The sequence below is a fragment of the Salmo salar genome, chromosome ssa02 (assembly GCF_905237065.1).
Source record: "Salmo salar chromosome ssa02, Ssal_v3.1, whole genome shotgun sequence".
NCBI lineage: Eukaryota > Metazoa > Chordata > Actinopteri > Salmoniformes > Salmonidae > Salmo > Salmo salar.
In genome coordinates, this window is record NC_059443.1 from 52,045,544 (window position 1) to 52,059,422 (window position 13,879).

Genomic DNA, 13,879 nt, shown 5'->3' on the forward strand with positions numbered 1-13,879 from the left:
TCATGACTGCACGGGCCAGGCACGACTCCAACAAAATCAATAAGTTTGCCGATTACACAACAGTGGTAGGCCTGATCACCGACAACAATGAGACAGCCTATAGGGAGGAGGTCAGAGACCTGGCCGTGTGGTGCAAGGACAACAACCTCTCCCTCAATGTGATCAAGACAAAGGAGAAGATTGTGGACTACAGAAAAAGGAGGACCGAGCACGCCCCCATTCTCATCGACGGGGCTGTAGTGGAGCAGGTTGAGATCTTCAAGTTCGTTGTCCACATCACCAACAAACTATCATGGTCCAAACACACTAAGACAGTCGTGAAGAGGGCACGACAAAACCTATTCCCCCTCAGGAGACTGAAAAGATTTGGCATGGGTCCTCAGATCCTCAAAAGGTTCTACAGCTGCACCATCGAGAGCATCCTGACTGGTTGCATCACTGCCTGGTATGGCAAATGCTCGGCCTCCGACCGCAAGACACTACAGAGGGTAGTGCGTACGGCCCAGTACATCACTGGGGCCAAGCTTCCTGCCATCCAGGACCTCTACACCAGTCGGTGTCTTAGGAAGGCCCTAAAAATTGTCAAAGACTCCAGCCACCCTAGTCATAGACTGTTCTCTCTGCTACCGCACGGCAAGCAATACCGGAGCCTCAAGTCTAGGTCCAAAAGGCTTCTTAACAGCTTCTACCCCCAAGCCATAAGACTCCTGAACAGCTAATCAAAGGGCTACCCAGACCCCTCTTTTACTCTGCTGCTACTCTCTGTTTATTATCTATGCGTAGTCACTTTAACTCTACCCACATGTACATATTACCTCAAATACCTTGACTAACCGGTGCCCCCTCACATTGACTCTCTACTAGTACCCCCTGTATATAGCCTCGCCATTGTTATTTTACTGCTGCTGTTTAATTATTTGATACTTAAATTTTCTATTTTACATTTTACTTCTTAAAGCGTTGTTGGTTAAGGGCTTGTAAGTAAACATTTCACTCTAAGGTGTTGTATTCATGTGACATATAAAATTTGATTTGATATGATATACTTGTAATTATTAAATCCAAATATTTCCCAGAAATCTAAAAGCATTGGATTGATGGAGGCATGGCCTAGAGCAGGTGTATCAAACAAATGTTGCCCTGGGGGCCACATTCGGTTTTCACTGAGGTCAGGAGGGCCGCATTTAAAATTGATTATATTTCCTTACCGTCAAAAATAATTGTCTATCCATCGCTTTTTGAATTTTTGATGCTCCCTGACTGTCTAGCTTTCATTTTGATGACTGTTAGCAAACTAGACAGAGTGAAGAGTCTATAAAATGTTAGTCCATTATCTTTTCTACCCAGTTTCGAATTGGTTTTAGTCAAAGTAAAGTAAAAAAGAAACAGGGTATTTTACTCAAACCATTCCCGGGACAGATTGAATGGGTTTACATTTTTCCAACATACATTCCATCTGAAATGCCCCTTCTTTTGTTTCTCCTCCCCGGACGGCGCACACGTGAAGTGGGAAGCGGTGGCACAGTCATCTGGAATCCACCGAAGCTCCCCTTTAAGTCTGGGATAACCACCAGAGCCCTCCTTTAAGGCGGTGGGAAATCATTGCCATGTGCTAACGCGAGGTCGGAGGGCACGGAAAATGTTAGCGCACTTGAGGAGGCCATGAGGAAAGGATAGAGAGATGGTGGAGGGAGGGATAGGGGTGTCTGAGAACAAGGTATTTTCTGTTTTGTGGAGGAGGGGATGTAAGTGGAAGGGGAATGCGGTTGGGGGGTCGGGGGGGCGGGGGGGGGTGCGGGGATTTTCTGGGATGTAGAAGTCAACCAATGTAGAAGTCAACCAATATTGTGACAGTCAAATGAAAGGTGTCAAGATCAAAGGAGAGGCGGACCAGTCCAATTGTTTTCTTTCTTTCTTTTGTGCACTCACAGGCTGGTGGTGCCCCTTTCAAAAAAGGTCACTGTCCCAACCTTAAAGTAGGTCTACCTCCTTCGTATGTACTCTACACCTCTTAAGCTCTCTCTTCTTTTCTTCTCCCACATTTTCACAGGAGTGCCGTCATGCTCCCATAAAGCCTCTTTTCTTTTCTTCCCCAAATGATCCCGATAAATCCGGGAGGGAGGTTAGGGGGTCAGACTCTGACATTCCTGAGCCCCTGGTTAACCCCTCTATTCTACCCCCCTCCCCCTACCACTTCATTGCTACATATCCCAAGCTATGACTGGGCTATTACACATGTTAGACATATACATTCATTTCTATTGGCCACATATGTAGCCTGATGACCTATTTCTATTGGCCATAGGTGGACGCTATTGCTCACATATCACTCTGAATCGAATCATGTCTACACTATTCTGAATCATACTTATGGGTACGGTAAAAATGACCTTGCAAGCTGAAGGGGGGACGGGGGACGGGGACGGGGGGGACGGGGGGGGAACGGGGGTGCATGACACGGCATGGCTCCGAAATATCATTTTGCAACCTTATACTACAAACCAGTGTCGGATTTAGGTATAGGCGACATGGGCGGGTGACATGGGCAGCCGCCCAGGGCGGTGTCTTGCCGGGGGCAGGCACGGGGCGCCTGCACAAAAACAATCGAAATGGTGACATTTGCGCAATCGGTTTTCTATTGCTCATTTGCACGTCACGTCAATGACATCATGTCACCGTGTGGGACTGTGGGTCAATTAACCTTGTCGGAGTGGACACCCTGATTCTAGATTGTGAGCTAGGCAGGCTACTGCCTGGGAAGGTCTCCCACTCAGAAGTACAAGATGGGGAGGGGGATGGGGGTAGGTTGACATCAGATCTCCCCACTTGAAGCCCGAGGTAGGGGGGAGCGGGGGAATCTATCAAATAGCCCACCTCTAACTTTATACAGTACCAAAGCAATTAGTAAAATCAGTCACACTACGAAATACTGTGAATATATAGTTTCACAGACATATTGTTGCATTTTTTTCTGGTTTGTGCGACATCGTTAAGAATAATATGAAACCAATCTGCACACCACCAAGGTGAATTGATTTAGTCTCGACAGTGTTGGGGGGATGGGTAATGTATTGATGCTCGAGTGCCAAATCAACACAAATTTGTTTCTATTTGCCTTTGTTACTTCTTTTTGATATTAATGAGTCTAAGTTTTGTGTGTATTTTTATATTTATATAGTTTTAAATGTTATGATGAATTATTTGTGTTGTTCCAAATGTCTGAATAAAAATTACAGTTAGTGCAGAATGGTGCTTTATTTGTTGTTGGTTGGGGGGGGGCTGAAAGGGGGGTTCGCCCAGGAAGCCATACAAGCTAGAACCGCCACTGCTACAAACCATGTAAAAGCTTTGCATTCCTGTCACCAGGAAATGGTAAGGTAAACAACATTATATAAACCCAAGCAATATGGCCGCCTCCGTCACTACACAGCCACAACCATGTTTACATTTTTCCCCTGCCACTGAATCCCACAGAAAAATATTGCAAAAAACAGTTGCTGGGGAATCCAAACAACAGCCTGGCCTGTGTGTTGAGAAAGCCCAGAGGTCCGTCATCATTTCCTGAATTGAGCCCCTCTTTAACACCCCTCTAGCTCTCCTCCCCCTCCTTTCTCCTGGTACAGTGTGCTAAACTAAAGGCAGCGTGTCTGGCTACATCATTGACGATGGGAAACTCTGCTAAAAGCTCACAGACAACCTCATTTATCCCCCCCAAATACTTATCCCAGAGGAGTGCAGAGATTCGCTGCATGTCACTGCATGGTGGGTATCCCATGACGACGCTAAGGCCCACTCTGGTTTTAAATATTCATCTACTGATCCGTCTGCTTGTTCGTTTGGTTTACCCACCTCCAGGCAGGCTGGGACAAGCCACCTTTTCAACCAGACTGCTACCTGCCAAGCTGCCCGGCACACTTCCTCCTCTTGTGCCCAAATGATTTCCTTTGTTTGATGCCTTCTCGACACATAGAGAAGGAGAACATTTGTGGACAAAACATTTGTGGATGTTGACCTATACTCAGTATTCGCACCACAAAGCAAAGCAAATCTGGCTGATGACCAAACAACAACAAAAATAATATGTTCAACCGCTAAGACAAAAATAACACTATAGCTACATTATATAGCGATAAACGATAGCTATACTTCAAAGAAGAGTGGGACCTCCAAGGCCAATTGGTATGCTGAGAGAAGAGCCTCCATGTAAATGGATGTCTATCTCTTTCAAAGAGGGTATAATCATCAGAGGCATCTAAGGCGGAGGCGTCACACTGAGCTGCCATCCCCAGCCATCTGGACAGACAGCGGACGCTGCCAAGACCTTCCTGCGGGCGTGCTTGGCCAGGCAGCCGTGATGGCAGAGAGATGATATAGCTAGCTAGCTTGCTAACCAGGCTACAGCAGACAGAGACGCTAGCACTACTAACCAGGTGCCGCAGAATAGGGCTGGGGTTAGATGTATGTTGCCACCCAAGAGCAGATTTAGGAACAGCTTACCAGAACTCAATCTTTGATCTGACCATAGGAGATGGTTCTCTTAAGCATAGATCAGGAGAACTCTCGCCATATAGCTCCTGCAGCTGCAGTATGCTGTAATGGAATAGAGAGTCAAGAAAACAAACAAACATACACAGATTAACACTGAAAGTAGCTTTATAGGTTGAGTTGTGCTTGATGGCAATTCCCCAAGTGTAAGAGTCTGTATTTTGTACTAAACTGCAGCAATGACAGAAAACCATCTGCTGTATACAATTAATACAATCCTGTAGAGTTAGAAACACTAACTTCCAAAGCCTTGTTATGTCCACTCTTCAACTTCCCACTGGGCAAAAACAGGTTGAGTCAACGTTGTTTTCACGTCATTTCAATAAAACAAATCATTGTGATTACGTTGAATCAAGATGGAAAACTGATTGGATTTGAAAAAACTTAAGGGAATTTCATTATTCTTTTCACCCAACTTTTGTTGATTTCATGTTAGTTGACAACTCAACCAAATGTAAATCAAAACTAGACGTTGAACTAACGTTTGTGCCCAGTGGGTTGTGTGTATTGATATAACTTATTCGTAGACTACTACTTTTTTTTGTGTCATTCACCCATTACTTCAGCTGAAAGTTATCTTGTTTTGGGGGTGTGTGTGTTTCCCTGAGTGTGTGGGTGGGTGTGTGTTAGTGTTTGAGTGAGCGAGTGTGCTTTTCTGTGTGTGTGGTGGTGCTGTGAATGTTGTGCTGGAGCAGCAGCTACCCCTATTGACAGCTGAAGGATGGTGGGCTGTCTGCCTCGGCTCAGAAGCCTCTTCTCTCTCTTACCATGCCAAATAGCGCCCTCTATCTTCCACTCTTTTATCAAATCCCTCTATTCCTCCTTGGCTCCCTCACAGCTCAAACCCTAAACTATATCTCAAGTTCTACAAGCAAATTATAATCCAGGAGCTAACTCAGAATATAGAGGTCATTCTAAAATGCTAAATAGCCTGAAAGCTAACTCTTGGTCCTGGAGATAACTCGGCTAACTTTTGGAGATAAAATGGTAGCCAACTCTCACTGGCCAGAACTCTGTTGCACTCATATCCGTCCAGAGATTCCACTCACCCAGAAGGGTGGAGGGAAAGGGAAGGAAACTGGCTGGAGCTGTAGCCAGCCGCCTCCGCCAGCGCTTACTTTCCCCTTACTGACCCCAGAGGGAGGGAGTGGTGATTTCAACATGGAGGACTAGTTGGAGCACTGCAGGGAGGGAGAAATGGTTCACTTACAGCCGCCGATAAAACCTTGACCGCCTATGCCGTTGCCAAGAGCTGAAGAGAGAGCTAGCTAATGGGGTCCTGGGGCGCAACGCCATGCTAACACAAGCAGTCCTCTTTACCTCTCTCTCTCCCTTCCCTCTCTCTCTCACTTTCCATTCCTTTTCAGTCAGCACTCTCTCCCCCATTCAGACAACCTAAACAGAAAAGTCTCTCTCTTCTCCACTTGGCTCAGAGACTTGGCAAGCCTGCCATCCTCCCTCCTCCCTCCATTCCTGGTTCCACTACGTGTTTCTCCCTTGAAAACACATCTAATGACATAGCCTTTGGAATGGGGAGAGCACAGGGTTCATGGAAAATACAGGGTAGGCCTGCCATTTCCAGTTTTATGGGACGTTCCTGGGCCGGGATTCAAAACGTTCTGTATTTTATTCCAATAGTAAGAGAGGGGATTTTTTCAGTTCCTGTCTCCTGGCCTGTCTCTCTGCTGCTGGAGCCAGGGCTGCCAAGACACACAGAAAAACAGCTGCAGCCAGGGTAAAAATAATTACTTCTCTGTTTGTCCCTGCAAGCTTCCTTCACTGGAGCCCTTGTGCAAATCTCCACTCAAAAACACTTGCTTGGTCTGTGTGTGTCTGAGTGTGTGTATGCGTGTGTGTGTGTGTGTGGCACGTGCGTGCGTGCGTGTCTGAGTGTGTGTGTGTGTGCGCGCGTGCGTGTGTGTGTGCGCGTCTGAGTGTGTGTGCGCGTGCGTGTCTGAGTGTGTGTGTGTGTGTGTGTGTGTGTGTGTGTGTGTGTGTGTGTGTGTGTGTGTGTGTGTGTGTGTGTGCGTGCGTGCGTGCGTGCGTGCGTGCGTGCGTGCGTGCGTGCGTGCATGTGAAGCATCAGTGGGAAAGACTTCTGGTGGTGTGTCTTATCTCTCTCCACCGCTTTGGGGAATACCAACAGTGTTGCCATAGTTACCGCTCTGGTCTGAAACCATGGCAACAGAGGAGTAAGCGCACCATTCCAAGGAAGATGACAGGGCAGAAGAAGATAATTGCTTTTGCACTCACAGACGCAAGTCGCCTTGCCAGGTTTTACAGTAAATGTGCAGAGTCAGCATGGCTGTGAAAGTCATATATAGCGATGAGCTCACCGTGCAGCATCATGCACACTGATTGGATTATGAGCCCAAGCATACTAATTACCTAGCCTTTATGGAGCATGCTTAATTCACTTAATAGTGCTATGTGCACAGTCAATAAAGGTACACAGTGTGGCTCGTATACTGCACAATAAGCAACTGCAGGGTGTCTCCTGTCTTATTGCCAACCTTAGCACACCCAGGAGAACAGTAAAAGTTATACCCATATAAATGGTTTTAAGAGAGATATGTAGGAATCAGTCAGTAAAGCATCCCCATTGGTTGGCTCTCTTTATAAACCCTAAAGTCTTACATGATTCTACTGTCTGATTGAGAGATAGTTTTGCAACAACCATTATTTGTACAACATCTCTAAACACTCTCTGACGTGTGTGTCACGGTCTTTCTATCCAAACCTCCAACCCACATCGACATAAGGACATGAGATCTGTCTGAGTCCCAGCAAATGACAAGAGTACTTGTTTCCTAGGGAATTGCTACAGACATGTATATAGACATGTATAATGTGGCCTGGGATGACAGCATGGATCAGGAGACCTCCAAACACACGAGCACTGGGATCACATACAGCAGGGCTTCCAAAGCAGCTTCCAGGAACGATTGAGTAATGGTAATAATAACCCACCGCCGTGAGACGACGAGCCTCTGGCTAAGCCGCATCACGTCATGCCCGGGCACTGGCGGAGCTAGATGTCCCTGAGGGGTGAATTCTTCGCCAACCCTCAGCCAGCTGCATGCCAGGTGCGAGCTGCTAAGCCGCTGGCGAGAGAGACGACAGGGCAGGCGGATAATCCTCCTACCATGTAAATTGTCCACAGACAAGTGTACACATGCACACACTTGTTCAAACACACACTTGTACCAACACACATGCACGCACACAACCAAACACCCACAGCTTAACTGGAACCCCCCCCCCCAAAAGCACACACACCCTTCCAAAATCCTGTCAAGCGGCAACGTGTGGTCAATGACGCCAATCTCTAAGATTCAGTTACTCCTTTAATAAACTGTAACAACAACAAGCGGCCACAGAAATGGTGCAAGGCTGCAGAACGACTCGGTTGCCATTTAAAGGCAAAGGTGCACGTAATACCAGACACAGTCTGGTGATGATGTAATCCATGTAAGGATGTGCATGCCTGATGGTTTGTATTACTGCAGGTCTGAGCATGTGCCCTCAGAAGCCTAATAGTCAAGGTGGTATATTTTTGCAGCAGTCTGGCCTTGCACATGTATTGCAGCTGACCATCTGTTCTGTTGAGCAGCACTTCTAGGGATTAGCTATCATCTGGGAGATGAAAAGTGCCAACTAAGGCCAAACAGGCATAGGAGCAAGGCTCAGAGCAACTGGCATAATTTTTCATAAATGAATTGGTCATAGCGAAAGCTAAATTGTACATGTTTTCTTACTAGTCTAGATGATTGTGCCACACCATGTAGCCTACTGTTCAATATTTCACTTGGCCATTGTTTGCTGCTGTGTAGTCTACCCCAGATTAGTCAAAATACCTAGAGTTGTAGCTAAATTGTTTCTATTTTTGCTACTCTGGAGAAAATACTGTTTAATTGTATCAAATGTGATCACAAGCCTGCTGCTTCTTTTTTTAATGAATTGTTACTGCCCCCTTGTGGTACTTTCATTTCAATGCGACCGACTACTAGTTACATTGATTTGAAGAAATCCTAACACATTTATTTTTTCCCCATCTGGGTTCAACAACATGCAACACTTTATAGTCAATCAAATGCATACGTTATCGGAGATATCATGTGATTGGGAATTAAAGGTGGATTCTTTTCTATCAGGCGGTCAATGCGGACACCCTAGCTGTCAAATTAGTCAGTGGTCCTACTGGTCCTTTTTGCTGCGAACTTGCGCCTGTGTGAGGTCATGTACCATCTTTGATATAAGCCAAAATTGAAATATTCTCTTTGTTAACATCGAAATACCAACCATTTCGGAAGTGATGATGGGCGGTAAATCGAGCACGATAGCCGCCGGTGTTTGCGGGGCTCTGTTCGTCGGCTACTGCATCTACTTCGACAGGAAAAGACGGAGTGACCCCAACTTCAAGAACAGGCTGCGAGAACGTGAGTGTTGTCTGCGTCCTTTGCAACCCGCTCCGGTCTCTGTTTGGGAGACCTGAGGTGCAACAAAATGCTCGAGCCAGGCAGAACTCGTTTAACTATTCCCAATTGGCGAAGTATAGAAGCTTGAATGGTAACGTTAATGGTTTGTGCATTAGATCTGATTCATTAATTGTTAGCGCACTGCTAACCCCAAAAGTCCTGCACCTAACTAGCCAGTGCTAACCTAACTAGCTCCTAGCAGAGGAATGCTCAACTCTGTTCTCTTAAATAGAGTTGAGCGTTTATACTGTAGCTGGACTACAGTATTAAAGATGGATTCTGGCTGTCAGCTGGCCACAATGCTTTATACACCTGCTTTACCGCAATTGAATGAGCCATGTTCCTGTTAGCAATTTTGTCATTTACCTTCCACCGTGGTAGTTCATAACCCTACCAGAAAAAAATAACTAGGATTGTTTGGCTAGTTGTCACTTGCTACTTAGCAGCTACACTTAAATATTTCCTGATTCTGACCCGGGTAAACTACTTTATCAAGGGATATCAGAAGGGGTGTGGATTATTTTGGAGCTTTGTTCAAAAGCCGAAGTTGTACTTTAGGGTGTCAATTTAGGATGTTAATGGGACTTCCTTACTGTTCCTAATCATAGTCTTGCATTGTAGGATTGCCTGAGAAACTAAGGTGTCTAAGTACAAACAGGAGAAATCCCCAAAACTATTTATATTAACAGTGATTGTGTTTACCTCTGCCCAAGGGAGGAGAAATCAGGTGGCTGCAAAACAGGGGACAGGACTGTCAAAGGTGAGTAAAATCCCCTCAAGGTACTATTTAAATTCTTCCTCAATGAACACACGTCTAAAGAAGTCATGTCTAGTACACTTAAGATGATACCTTGTGGAAAATAATCTCCAATGACCTCCAGTGGAATAAACAGGATATCTTCACTGGCATGTATTAGGACACGGCAAGGTGATGGCTGGGTATGACTGATTTGAGACTGGAATTAGTGCATTGACTTAACCTTTCTATTTTTGTTACTCTGGAGAAAATACTGTTTAATTGTCTGTACAGTGGTACCGAATTTCAGTCAACACAACTGTATAGCTCCCCAATGGAAACAGACCTACTCGACTACACTCTTCCCTCCAAAATCTGTTACTTAAGGCCCATATACTTGACTCGTACAATAACGGTTCTGTGGCGAACAAGCCATTGTTTTCCAATGGAGGAAGTGCAAACCCAGCAAGAACTGCTGAGCTAGGCGGTGCGCTAAGAGGTCACTGAAATGTAATTCTAACCTTACACCTGACAAGCCTCTGCGGATTGCCCCGACTCATGTGAATAAGCCTTTTATTCTTCCTGGAGCATAGGCCATCGACAACAGCTTTTCCACCTGTCTATGTTTTAGTTATTTCTTGACCAATGAAAAGAAAAGTGTGTGTTGTGGAACTCTTGCAGCTCCCAGACCTGAAGGATGCTGAGGCGGTCCAGAAGTTCTTCCTGGAGGAGATTCAGCTGGGAGAGGAGCTGTTGGCTCAAGGTAAATCAGTCTTGCTTACACTGACATCACTTAGGCTGTGTGTTACACTCTATTCCCCATATAGGCCTGCTAGTGCACTTTTTATCAAGCGATGACCCCCTATTCCCCATATAGTGCACAACTTTTTACCAAGCGATGACTGCATATTCCCTATATAGTGCGCTACTTTGGACCAAAGCATTGACATCCTCCCCCACTACTTTCAACCAGTGCAATGACACCTTGTGCCCCATAATGCACTACCTAATTTACTTTTGACCAGAGTAGCGACACTGTTCTCCATATAATGTACTGCTCGTTTTGTCGATCTAAACCTCTTTGCGCTTGGTATTCCGGTATAGGAGACTACGAGAACGGCATCGAGCACCTGACCAACGCCATCGCCGTGTGCGGCCAGCCCCAGCAGCTTCTCCAGGTGCTGCAGCAGACTCTCCCGCCACCAGTCTTCCAGATGCTTCTCACCAAACTGCCCACCATCAGCCAGGTACAGTCCTTTTCTCTACTTCAAGGTCATTTAGCAGACACTCTTACCCTGGGCTGCTTACAGTAAGTGCATACAAGCAAGGAAGCTAATGTATCTAATATGTAATATCTAATATGTAGTCAGAACTGCAATCCTATTCAAAATTGAGCTTGTGTAACAACCCCAACACTAACCATCAGCCGGGTACAGTGCCTCTCATACATTTCAGGGTCATTTGCAGGTACTGAAAAGTTGTTGCGCTGTGCTATTAGCATAACCATTGTCACAATGTGTGTGCAACAGTCTGCTACAGATAGCTTTTGACCAACTAACTTTTTAGTGCCCGCATCTGCAGCAGGTACGCTTCTATTCAGAACAATTTACAGTAAATGTATTCAAGCAAGAAAGCGGAAACCAACTAGGGCTGGCCGATATGGCCTAAAAATCATATTTTTATTTCTGAACATTGGCGAGTCACAATAAACCTTGATTTTATTTTTAAACATTTTCCCTAAGCTTTGTTGCACAGTTAAAGGGCAATACACTGCATTTCAAACAGTCAGCAATAATCTAAATGAATTCAGGGCTTGTAAAATTATAACTAAGCTAAATATGATCCTTCCACAACCATAAGACTGAGTAATAGTTTAACCTACTTAAAAAAATAATCATTGCTCTGGCTTTCATGTCTGTCTATGAAATTGCATTTATTTATTTTTTACAAATTTAAACAGAACCATGCACAATGACCAACTTCTTGTAGCAGGCATAATAGAACATTTAACACGGGTCTCGTAAAATCACTCAAGCACAAACCCACGTGCTAGTGAGTAGCCAGCTAATGTTTATTTCAAGTCTAACCAACTTGAATCTATTTGCTAGCTAACAAGGTAGAACAGTTGAACTTATTTAGATATCGAAATCAAGTGGCCTACCTGGATAAACCGATGCTTATTTCTCAGAATGAGAATGAGTTGCCAATTCCTAATGTAAATGTATTTTTATGCTCATTGCACATTTATAAAAAAAAAAACCAGACTAGACAGCTAGCACATAAGTCTGTGGCTAAAATGCTGCTAGCAGTACTGCCCGTGACAGACTGAGAATGAATTTTCCACCATTGATACTCGTTTTAGATGGGTCTGCTCCGTACTACATTCTGAGAGTTGACACATAAAACGGGTATCATTAGAAAGGTTAAGTTCTCGTCTAAGCATTTCGGTGTTGGTTCTGTTGGACCAAACCTCAAATGCTGCAAATAGCGAGTTTAACTTCCTCTATGACAACAAGCAGTTTCTTTAATCTTTGTTGTTGTGAGGGGCTTGGTGTCTGTGTGCTAGTGGGAAGGTGCACAAGGAGTGAATGAGATGAGACCATAAGCACATAAAAATAATAAAAACGTAGATTCCTGCAATCCAGGCATCTGAACATTTAGCAAAAACAAATTTAGATGAATTAGATATCGCCCAGCCCTAAAACCAGTTGTATTATATGCTAGACAGAAGTACAATCTGATTCAAATCTGCATGTCTCAACATCGTAGGAGTGCTGATTTTTGGGTCAGTTTTTACCTTGAGTAAGAACATGGACAGAGGGGACCTGAGCCCGTATTCATAAAACATCTGAGTAGGAGAAGATGCTTTTTGAATATGGGCCCTGATCCTAGATCAGCACTTCTACTCTGAGACTCTTTATGATTATGGTTCGAGATCAACAACGAAGAGGAAACTGGACACATTTTGCATGTTTATGGCTTTAGAATTTGACGTTATTTCCCTCTTTCCTGCAGCGTATTGTGAGCGCACAAGGTAGCTTGAATGAAGAGGACTTAGAATGAGGATCGTCGCTGGAAATTTCCCCTCGGAACCCTCCTATAACGGAGTGCCCCTAGATGCTGATCTTGGGTCAGTTTTGTATTTCCCCCACTAATGGTTAAGGTTAGGATTGGGGGAGGGGAAGGTGATCCTAGATCGGTACCTAGGGGAAAGTTAATCCCGGTGCTCCTATAACCAATTTTCTAGACAAGTCAAGATAAGAGGTAAACTTTTTTTTAACTCACATTTTGGAGGGTATTGAACATTCTTTCGCTTCTGTCCAAATGAAAGAAACATGAACCCGTCCCCCACACGTGTTACTATTGGTCGCATCAAATTACCATATCGTGATTTGCAGCAACCAATCAAAAATGCCTATCGGACAGCATTGTTATTGGATTCATATGCAGTTAGAAAAATACATTCTTTTGCTTCTCTTAGTGGTCGGTCTCTGGAAGGTGTAGCAAAGCATTTCACAGCATTTACAATATCATCGCTGCAACCACTCCCACGTTTACACAGCTCTGGGACCATATGTATTAAGCGTCTTGAGTAGGAGTGCTGATCTAGGATCAGGTCCCCCCTGCCCATGCATTCTCATTCATTGTGATCTAAAAGGGAAAAATGGATCCTAAAAAAAAGCATTCCTACTTGATACATATAGCCCCTGTATTAAAAACTCTTTCTACAAACTTCTTAGATCACATGTAGGAACAAGGAAATTGAAAGACTGTCTCAATGTTGTTGCTTCATTGTATTTAAGTTATTGTTTTGATTTCAGTCCAACATGGAGATACTTTAGAAAGTGATTGAATGTTCTGTTAGGTCATTAAGAGGTTGTTCCTCTTTGTAAGAAATTGAAATAAAAAGGTAAATTACACTTGCTTCTAAAAGTTTATTTAGTCTCTCAGATATTAATGTCCAGAATAGTTAATGAATGTTTTCCCTACCATTAGGTGGGACCATAGACGTACAGTTGAAGTCGGAAGTTTACATACCTTAGCCAAATACATTTAAACTCAGTTTTTCACAATTCCTGACATTTAATCCAAGTAAAAATTCTGTTTTATTTAGGATCAC

At 44.3% G+C, this 13,879-nt stretch overlaps 1 protein-coding gene across 1 annotated transcript; it reads left to right on the forward strand.

Moving 5' to 3' along the window:
• The first annotated feature begins 8,721 nt into the window (after positions 1–8,721).
• On the forward strand, positions 8,722–13,679 carry LOC106586159 (mitochondrial import receptor subunit TOM20 homolog). Its single transcript, XM_014173071.2, has 5 exons — positions 8,722–8,984; positions 9,737–9,783; positions 10,441–10,522; positions 10,864–11,006; positions 12,775–13,679. Exons 1-5 carry the CDS (start codon positions 8,861–8,863, stop codon positions 12,820–12,822), a joined length of 444 nt encoding a protein of 147 aa, XP_014028546.1. The 5' UTR covers positions 8,722–8,860; the 3' UTR covers positions 12,823–13,679.
• The last annotated feature ends 200 nt before the right edge of the window (positions 13,680–13,879 follow it).

Coding starts and splice junctions, on each gene's coding strand:
- LOC106586159 (XM_014173071.2), top strand. CDS start 8,861: ATGATGGGCGGTAAATCGAGCACGATAGCCGCCGGTGTTTGCGGGGCT. Junction 8,985..9,736: donor CAAGAACAGGCTGCGAGAAC/GTGAGTGTTGTC, acceptor CCTCTGCCCAAG/GGAGGAGAAATCAGGTGGCT. Junction 10,523..10,863: donor AGAGGAGCTGTTGGCTCAAG/GTAAATCAGTCT, acceptor ATTCCGGTATAG/GAGACTACGAGAACGGCATC.